Raw genomic sequence first — 10713 nt, forward strand, 5'->3', positions numbered from 1 at the left:
AGATGACTCATAGTTTCAGTATATTTTGTGAAATTTCTGTTTTGTTTGTTTTTGAAAGCAACAAATAACCAGTCATCTTTGAAAACCAAGGAGGAGAGAAACAAGGAGAAAGTTAGGGTACCAAAGTGTACCATTTATTACTTGTTTTGTGTTACTGAAACTCAGATTAATTTCACAGCACTTGTACTTAACATTAGGTTGACATCAAAGACCAAAAAAATTCTTTATATGAAGTAAAGAACCTATACTTTTAAAAATAATGTGTTTTATTTTTTTAATTATCAAGTAGTACTACACTCAGATTTGGAAAACAGAAAAGAGTAAATAAATGATCTTTGAAACTGTTAGTAGCTAAAGCGTGTAGATTATACCTGTGTCCTTAGGATGCAGTCACCAGACATCAGCTCAAAGCTAGATCTTCTGTTGAACTGCATGGAAGTGCCAAAGCTATAATTGTGTAGAAGTTTTTAATCCAGTTTCTTTGGTCACGAGGCACGTGAAAAATAATTACTTAACAATCTTAGAATTCACTGCCACTTGAACAAAGTCTGGTAGCTTTTAGCTGAGTAAAGGCCTCTTTTGAAACCTTGCTTTTCAAAGACTGGTCTGTTTTTCCATTAAATCAATGCAACCAAGAAGAGGCCTTACTCACATTTCTCATCTGTTGTTTTCCATTAAACCCACCGCAAGAAAGATGGGACTGTTGGTCTTTTCACTACTAAGGGACAGAAGTCTCTGCTGAGAAAGTCATTCCTTTGCCTTGGATTGGTGTCTTTGAGTTTTTTTCTCAACTAATTTATTGCTCCTTTTTTCTAGAATTTTCTAATTTTTAGATTTATCATTCATGTGCTAAAACACCACCACATTGGGATAAATGCCCACTGAACATGTCTCAGTGTTGTTCACTTGTTTTGTTTTGCTTCATTTTGTATTTAACCGTAATGCATCCACCATTGCTTTGAAATCACGCTGCCCCTGTCTTGTTTGAGTGTGCTGTAGGAATGGGCATGAGTGTATATAGACAAATCATCTCCATTCTTACTCCTAGTGTCCTTTCTTTCCATTCCTAGTTCTCTGCTCTTCATAAATGAGTTATGTTTTTCACTAAATGATACCCAAACTATTTATTCACACCCAATTTGAATGTGTTGTTTGTAGGTTAAATACATGTAGAGAGACCTTGCAACTGGGTTTCAAATCCACAAGGACCATCTCTTTTCTGAACTGTTATATTCTGCTTTGTTTTCTCTCCTTGGCTATATTTTTTGTTCTACCGTGTTGAGCATATGTTAAGAAATGCATGATACAGAGCCTAGTGGCTATAAGTCCTGCACATTGAAAGCAGTACTTCACATTTCTTTCTCTCAGACAAAATTCCACATCAACATTGATTTTATATTTAATACAAATATATATATACGTATTTATATGTGTACATGTATATAGATGGTATATGGATAGATAGATACAGTATGTTAAAAGCATTTTTCCCCCTTTTCCCAAAGCAGCAGCTTAGATAATGCGATCTCAGAATTAGATCCAAGTGTATCTTAGCGACTTTCTAAGGTTAAGTCCCTGGGCCTTGTTGATGTGAATGGTTTGATTACTTTCCCCATACTTCCTTTTTGTTTTTACAGATAAACATCATTCAGGGAATTGTGGCAGAAATCAATATCAAGACTGGAGAATCTGAATGCCGCTATTATAAAGAGCGACTTCTTTACTTGGAGGAAGGCCAGAAAGACTCTCTAATTGACAACTCAAAGGTGCTGTGTTGTCATGGTGAACTGAAGAACAACCGGGGCGTGGTGAGTAGTTGCTCTCCTTCAGTGATTTCATCCTGAGCCTCCCTGACCCCTTCATCCATGTGATATTGAGCCTCCTATTACAATGCCTTCCGTAAGCAGAATCATGTTCTTTAGACAAAAACTTTCTCAAGTGTCTTTTATATCACAGGATCATATATTATTAAATTTATTTTATATATTATTTATACATATATTTTAAATGTCATCACCAGTACATATTCAGAAAAATTTTGGAAACCATCATAGAGTTGCCAGCTTTTTATGTTGTTTGGTCATGTTGTTGTTGTTGACCCTCAAAAACAAACACAAAACAATTACTATCTCCTCCCACTTTGCTATCAGCAAGTAATAAATGATTGTAATAGGATGTTAAAAGTATATGATCTCAGAAAAATAGATAGTTCTTTAATTGAATTCATTTAGCTTTATGAGAAATTCTTCTTACGAGTTGGTGCCTATCCACAAACTGACATTTTGAGACCAGTTTTTTATTTTTGTGTTTTGTTTAAAATAGCAACCTACCCACCATCAGCTCTGCACCTAGCTCTGACTTGTAAACACTCCATTTCCTGGCTTTTATTCTTCTGTACATATTGAAATTGTTCCTCCTCTCCTGTCATAGCAACTTGCACAAATCTCCCCTGGAGGGCTTGCTACGGTAGTTTGGGATTCTCCATTTATCTGTTAGCATTTCCCACTTTATCATGCTCTTTTAGGGTGGAGACTGTGCCTTGTCAATCCCTTTCATGGGGACCTGACATATACTAAGGCAGTGAGTAGTCTTAGGTGGATATGTGAGTGAATGAATGAATAAATGTTTACATGAAGGAAAAATGGATGTGAATTATAGAGAGATCAAAATTGAGTCAACTCACCAGGCTTTTTTAAAATATGTAACAATAGAAAATAATGCGAATATGCAGTATTTCCATGATTTTTATCCATTTATATATAACATATTTTATATATCAATTGTACTATATATAACGTATGTTCATATTTTAGCATTGAGAAGGCCATTGAGACAGTCTCCACTTCTCTTTTGTTTCATCTTTAGTATCTAGCCAACCCTTAGAATGAAAGCCAAAACTTGATGGAAAAGCTCCTAATAAAGCTTTGATGATTCAGAGGCTGCCTTTTTGACCTGGGCTATAAAGTGACATTTATGAGCAGGCTTGGAAATGGTATTTGAAATCACTGAGGACTTGTCAGAGCGTCCATTATCAGTGCTGCTGTAGATCTAACCAGCTGATGTTGCAACAAAGGTTGTGAGACCTGTCACAGGCCACTGCTTGAAGAGATGTTTCTGTTTGACTGGGAGTAACTGATTACCAGGCAACTGCGTTCTGCTTTGCGCTGATTTTTGGAAAGCACTGGTAGACTTCTAATGGCTGATACTCCAACTCCTTGAACATTGTTCCTCAGAAGCCCTGTGACGAATAGAAAGGAGCATCACTGTATGGAACGGGGGCCTGTCTTCCTTCTGTCCATCAATCAAGGGCTGAGACTCTGGTCGGCTGTGCCTGGGTCATTAAAGATGACCCCTACCTAGTTCATGTTTCAGGCAGATTGATTTTTGAAAACAAAGATTTTAATTGAAGGGGGGCACTTGTTTTTGTTTTTTTGTTTGCTTCTTTGCTTTTTCCCCATGGAGGTGTAAAAGTCATGGATAAAGTCAGGAGTCAGGGGGAAAAAGTCTCAGTAGTTTGAGGGCAGGAAGGAGCTGCAACTAGGAAGAGGAACTCTCAGTGAACATTCATAAACAAGGAATATTTTTTTAAAGTTGCCCAGATAATCAGTGTTCAAACCTCCTGCCTTGGCTAGAAGAGAGATTTGAAGTAGAAGCAGTGTAACAATCTCTGATTATTTTTAGTATATGAAACAGTGACTCACACCTCCCCTCACCAATCCCCGTTATCATTCCCTTCACCATTCCCCTCCACCACCAGAGAAAAAAGCCCTTACTTGGTTATTTTGTGCTTTTCTTTGTTTTGCGGTCTTCAGACCTCCTCCTACCCCAAATACACACCAATACAGAACCACCATCCTTTGTTTCCACAAGCCAACATTTAGTTGAGCTTCCGTTTCTGCAGTTTTTGATGTATGTGTGTGTGTGTCTGTCCATCCGTCAGTCTGTGGCAGGGTTGGGGTAGATGGCCCACAAGTATCTTTTCTTCCAAATGTAAAATTATCTGATAACACTGAAAGTGCTTCCCTGACCCCAAGTCAGGATTCTAATGTGAATTTTCAGCCCTATTCTTCTGGTCTCCTCCTTGAAACTCCTAGGCTGACATTCCCAAATATTACTGCTGGAAAACCAGAACCTAGCTGCAGAATCATGGATCATCTCACTTCAACTCCTAAGCATTTCCAAGCTGTGGGAAGAGTCTGGCACTTGGAGTTGAATGGAGCCAATTTACCCCAGCTCCACTCAGAAAAATTGCTTTTGTAATGTGGTTTTGAGACAAGCCTTTATTTTCGAGATTCTTTTTTTGCCCACAACACACACATCAGTCATCAGTCCTTTAAGCACAACCTCTTCGGAGAACTGAGGTTCTTATGAACTTTACCAAGAAGGACAACTGCTTTGATTGTCTCTCTTCATGGCTACAGCTGCATACTCTGGTTTCCTCGGGAATGGGCAGTGTTCCGAGCCAGGGTGCCTGGGTGAAGCTGATAATCAGCTCTGTGGTGGAATGAATGAGTGTTTTACGGGTTTGAGAAGCAAAGATTAATATTAGGCTCAGATATACCAGTCTCATCCTTTATGGACTGTTGCTCATTTTGATCTCTTAGAATTGTACTGGATATAATAAACTAAAGCCAGGAAAGGACTGACTTTTTTTTTTCCTCCATTACACCCTTTGTTCTATGGGGTTTCTATTTCTTTTTTAATATTCCTGTAATAAAAGTACTAGAAACCATGTATGCCTGCATGTGTTGTGAATTGTGAACACCCCTGTAGCTGGCAGACCTGAATGCAGGTGTCTGTAGGCAGAAAGGCCTTCTTCACTGGGGCCCTTGGGAGGTGCTCTTACAGGACAGGCAATGGATGCATCTGGAAATGCCTCCAACCCCCAACTGGTGTTCTCCTGGAGGTAGATTTGAGCTGAGAAGTTCATAGGTCAGTTTGAAACTGGTACCCAGGGACCTGTTATCCCCAGAGGTCTACTTATCAACTCCTTAGATTATTGCTTAAAGGAATCCTGTGTATTCTTTTCTTCCAGAAACTACATGTCTTCCTCTTCCAAGAAGTGCTTGTTATCACCCGCGCCGTTACCCACAATGAGCAGCTCTGCTACCAGCTGTACCGGCAGCCTATCCCCATGAAGAACCTCCTGCTGGAAGACTTACAGGATGGGGAAGTGAGGCTGGGCGGCTCCCTACGCGGGGCATTCAGCAACAATGAGAGAAGTACGGATGGCTGTCCCTCTTGACCTGTGGAATGTCTTTGGTAGTGGTGGTTTGCAGGGAATGGCCGGCTGGTGAAAGAGACAAGCCATGGCCTTGGAGTCAAATTGCATCTCAGTTGTGTTTCATCACTTAGAGGTTGTGGAACCTTACTCAACCTCTAGGAGCCTTAGTTTCCCATCTGCAAAGTGGGGATGCATGCATACCTGCTTCATAGGATTGTTCTAAGGATTAAGTGAGACACTCTGAGTTGACCTCTGTCCAGCATGACTGGTGCCCCCTATGCTCCCTTTCTCTGACTGCTTCCACTGGATAAAAGCCTACTTAAGACCAGACTGTCTCTATGTGACTGCAGCCGCTTAACAGTGGGAGTTCACATAGCTGACTTGTGTCTAAAGAGGCACAACTATGGTCAACTGGGCCGAGGGTTTATCTGTAATTACTTGAATGGGCTTCTCTGACTTGAGATTTAGTAAACAAAGGAATTAACCAAGAGAACCTTAGATAGCAGTGTCTATCTAGGGTCTTCTATGTGTCAAACACTGCCAGGCACTGGTATACACTGGTCTACCACAAAGGTCAATTTTTGGGGAGCCCTGTGGAATTTACCTTGTGATGGAGAAAATAGATGAGAAATAACTAAATATTCTGGGTGTGTTTTTTTTTTTAAAAAAAAAAACAACCAAAACCCATTAAGGAGACAGAGAATAGCAATAGGAGATCTGTTTAAGATGAAATGATCAGGGAAGTCGTCTTTGAGCAAGTAACATTTGAGCCTGTTGGGTTAATATTGGTGTCATATTGTCCAAGTAGTTAATATACGCTGCCTCTTACCTCCACACCAGCCCCTCTGCCCTAGTGGTAGTACTGGTAGCAGTAGTAGTACTTACATTTCTCCAATAGCAATGTAGGAGCATTTACATATGTTATTATGTTTATCCCTCATAATAACCATCTAAGGTTGAATCTCTTTGTTTTCCCCATTTTACAAATAAACTGAAATGTAGAGGAGTCAAGGCATTTGCCTCACAGAAAAGAGTGGAGCTTGAATTTATCTGAAGCCAGTGTGTTGACCTCAAGGACCTTGCAGGGGGACTGGACTGACTGAGCTCAGACACGTCCATGAACCACATGCATGTGACTCATGGGGCCCATGAAATGCCAGTTAATGTTGTTATTAAATTAAATCAAATATCTTCCATATTGTGCACTATCATTTTTTAAATGCACATAGCTCCAGGATTTCCCTGGCAGTCCAATGGTTAGGACTACATGCTTTCACTTCCGAGGGCCTGGGTTCAACCCCTGTTTGGAGAACTAAGATCCCACAAGCCACATGGCATGGCATGGACAAAAATATATATAAATAAATAAAAATTTTAGAGAAACAAATGCATATAGCTCCTGTTGGCAGTTATTAGAATGTCATTTCATTTTAAAATGAATCCAAACTTTTAAGAGTTCTGTCTGTATCTTGGGACTTCCCTGATGGTCCGGTGGGTAAGGTTCCGAGTTCCCAGTGCAGGGGGCGCGGATTCGATCCCTGGTCCGGGAACTGAGATCCCACATATTGCAGCTAAGCCCACGCGTGCTTCAGCTACTGAGCCCATGCACCCTAGAGCCCACATGTAACAACTAGAGAGGCCTGTGTACTACAGTGAAGACCCAGTGCAGCAAAAAAAACAAAAGAATTCTATCTTTACATGTCTTCTCAGTCATCGGATACTAAATACACAGGTACTATCATGTGGAGGATCTTGGACTTGTTTGATGTTACAAAGAGCATCTTGAACTTGAAAAAGCTTTAGCTTGGGGCAGTTGTTAAAATGACAGATTATCAGCTCCCCCTCCCTCCCCGACTCCAGATCTGTTGAATCCAAATCCCTAAGGGGAGGACCCTGGGATCTGTATTTTTACCATGTTGTTTGGAGATTTTGATATTTGGCCAGGTTTGGTACCCGGTACTTCAGGGTCCCAGACAGAGTTGTTCTGTACTGATTTGATAGCTTTGGAAGGCCAATGAGTGCCAGACCTGTGTCAACACCTGTTGGTTGATGGAGGCTGCAGGGTGGAGCCGAGCCATGTCCTGAAATAGTAGGACATTTAGTAATCACTGAGTGATCTCGCCCTGAATACCAGGGTTAGTGTCACCGCATAGGTTATCTTTGACCTGCGGAAATATCTGTCCACTGACCTTTTTTGTGTGTTCTTTTTTCTAGTTAAAAACTTCTTCAGAGTGAGTTTCAAAAATGGATCCCAAAGTCAGACCCACTCATTACAAGCCAATGACACATTCAACAAACAGCAGTGGCTCAACTGTATTCGCCAAGCCAAAGAAACAGTTCTGTGTGCCACGGGGCAGGCTACGGTCCTTGATTCTGAGGGACCATTCCTAGATCCCGCCACCGGGAGCAGGGAGCCACAGGGAGAAACAAAACTTGAGCAGATGGACCAATCAGACAGTGAATCGGATTGTAGCATGGACACGAGTGAGGTCAGCCTCGACTGTGAGCGCATGGAACAGACAGACTCTTCCTGTGGGAACAGCAGGCATGTTGAAAGCAACGTCTGACAGAAGCGTGTGCTTCCTGGAAGCTGCCCTGTGTCTTACCTGTACAGTATTTGCATTCCACATGTGGAACGGTTTGGAGAAGCACTTTTTCACACTTTTGTGACTGTGTTGACCCAGTCTCTTCTGTCTGTACTTTTTTGTCTCTAGTACTGTAACTGCCAATTTGTGTCAGCTGGAATCTGTGGCAACTGTTACCCTGTATTGTTTTTCCCAAGTGTCTGGATGGGTGGATATGTACTTGAACAAGTTATCAATATTTTCACTGGTCCTGCTGGATTTTAAAAAATAGAAAACAGCCTCTAATCTGCTGTTTCATATAGATTACTTTTAAAGGATCCTTCCTCATTTCTCTAGTACTTTTCTAGCTCTTTGACAGAATAGCTAAAGGCATGAATTTTCAAGGGCCTTGCAAACAGGGCATGAGGAAGTTACCTGTGTAATCGTTATGGTGTTTGAAGGAAACCGGGAAAGATCATTGTTTCAAGTTAAATCGGTCTGATATCATCCAACCAAAAAGCAGGAAAACATCCCTGGGGATTCTGAAGGTTTAATTTCGCAAAGGAAGAAGCGCTCTCTTGACCTTGCAATTTCATCCAGTACAAATCTGATGCAATAATTTACTAGGACATGAAATAAAGTCTGACCTTAAAAGGATCAGCACAAAAGCGGCTGTCAACTCTGAATCTTGAACTGAAGTGTATATTGTATGAGGAGGGCTCTGCGATAGATGCTGGCTGGCCTTAGATAGGCATTTCTAGCCTAAAACATCAGAACAGAACTCGTCGGGCCTGGGAAAACCTGGCAGGAATAGCAGAAAGGCCCTCTTCACTTTGTTTCCTCTGCCTCAGCCCACTCATATTTTAGAGCATGAATGAAGAGATGACGGAGAGGCTGTGGCTGCGTCAGTGACTCTGTTTATAGAAACATGTGAGAAGAATTTGGAAGAAGTCCTCCATCGTGACCTTGTGTCGGAAGCATTAAAAAAGAAAAGCAAAGTCCAGTGTCCTTCTGGGAAAGATCAGAGCCTGGGGTTTTCCTGCTTCACTTTCGGGCCATCATTTGCCACCACTGGCTCTGTGCTGGGATCAGAATCATAATCACATTCTCCAGAGGCTGACTTAATTAACTCTGTCATCAATCAGCATGCGTCGGCCAAACTAGTAACCTCTTTGTCCAGCCTTGATTTACAATGTAGGGTGAGCCGCAGACCTTTGAAAAAAGTTAACTGAATACACCGAAAAGCTCTGCGTGAGTGTAAATGTTAAAGATGACTGGTGCAAAATTGTACCCACACCAGCACTAGTAGTAATGATTCTAAATTATTGCCAAAAAGCTTTTTTTTTAAAATCTGTGTCTTTCAAGTTTACACAAAGGAGAGCAGTAAATACTATGTTGTCATTTTATTATGTACATCTATCGTGTGCATTCAGAAAGCTGTGTGACGAGATTTATCAGTGTAAAAACAAGGTATAGTACTTATTTTTCAAAAATAAAAGAAGTCGTCAATTTTACCCTGTAAAACATATTTCTGTATTTATAGATTTTAAACTTGGTGAATTTTTTTTTCTATTACAAGTTTATTTAAAACTGCTTTGTTTCTTAAGTTGATATTGATTTACCAACTGACTGACTGAATCTGCTACAGACAGAAGCAGAGAAAAGCCAAGAATAGTTGTTTGATGGTGAAGAAAAGAATGAATCATTCTTTGAAGGAGCCATCGGCCACTTTGGGCAGCATGTTGAGAAAAGAGATCTGTCAAGGACTGGCCTATGAGAAGAAAGTCAATGAATGTTTTCATGAAATGAATGTTTTTGTATAATGGCCTTAAACTTTTCTGGAAGCATTTCAAATAAATTACATTAAAAATATCATTTTCTTGGTGTATACTGTTTGGCCTACAAATACCAAACTTCAGTTGTCTTCCTGGGAGCTTCTTTCCAAAATTGCTGCTGCTGCTGCTGCTGCTAAGTAAGTCGCTTCAGTCATGTCCGACTCTGTGCCACCCCAGAGACGGCAGCCCACCAGGCTCCCCCGTCCCTGGGATTCTCCAAAATTTCTGCTTGTACCCAAATACACATTACGATAGGGTGCAGGTTGAAACAAATGTTTCGATTTGATCTACTAAAGCTCTTGTAGAACTCATATTTCTAACATCTATTTTTTCAAGGATTCTCTACTCTTTAACACTGGAGTATAGTTGACTAGCCACCTTGTGTTAGTTTCTAGTGTATAACAAAGTGATTCCATTATACATATATACCTCTATCTATTCTTTTTCAGATTTTTTTCCCATTTAGATTATTACAGAATATTGAGCAGAGTTCCCTGTGCTATACAGTAAGTGCTTATTGGTTATCTGTTTTATGTACAGTAGTGTGTACCTGTTATTCCCAAACTCCAAATCTATCTTCCACTATCCTTCCCCCCACCCCGTAACCATAAATTCATCCTTTAAATCTGTCTGTTTCTGTTTTGTAAATAATTTCATTTGTATCTTTTGTTTTTTAGATTCTTCATAGAAGTGATATCATGATATTTGTCTTTCTCTGTCTGACTGACTTAGTATGATAATCTCCAGGTCCATCCATGTTGCTGCAAATGGCATTGTTTCATTCTTTTTAATGACTAATATTCTGTTGTATATATGTAGCGCTTATTCTTTATCCATTCGTCTGTCAGTGGACATTTAGGTGGCTCCATGTCTTGGCTATTGTAAACAGCACTACAGTTGAACATAGGGATGCGTGTATTCTTTCCAGTCATGTTTTTCTCTGAATATATTGGATTGCTGGATCATATGGTAGCTCTATTTTTAGTTTCTTAAGAAACCTCTATACCATTCTTCATAACGGCTGTACCAATTTACATTCCCACCAACTGTGTAGGAGGGTTCCCTTTTCTCCATACCATCTCCAGCATTT

At 40.3% G+C, this 10713-nt stretch overlaps 1 protein-coding gene across 3 annotated transcripts in view; it reads left to right on the top strand.

The window, feature by feature from the left end:
- ARHGEF3 (Rho guanine nucleotide exchange factor 3) overlaps positions 1–9611 on the top strand; it is a 174216-nt gene extending 164605 nt beyond the window's left edge. For all 3 annotated transcript variants that reach the window (XM_068981850.1, XM_068981851.1, XM_068981852.1), the window contains 3 exons: positions 1638–1808; positions 5036–5222; positions 7439–9611. In XM_068981850.1, coding sequence (XP_068837951.1) covers positions 1638–1808; positions 5036–5222; positions 7439–7791 — 711 coding nt within the window. In that variant the 3' untranslated portion in view covers positions 7792–9611. The remainder of the gene's footprint in view (positions 1–1637; positions 1809–5035; positions 5223–7438) is intronic.
- The last annotated feature ends 1102 nt before the right edge of the window (positions 9612–10713 follow it).

The sequence above is a fragment of the Capricornis sumatraensis genome, chromosome 10, assembly GCF_032405125.1.
Source record: "Capricornis sumatraensis isolate serow.1 chromosome 10, serow.2, whole genome shotgun sequence".
NCBI lineage: Eukaryota > Metazoa > Chordata > Mammalia > Artiodactyla > Bovidae > Capricornis > Capricornis sumatraensis.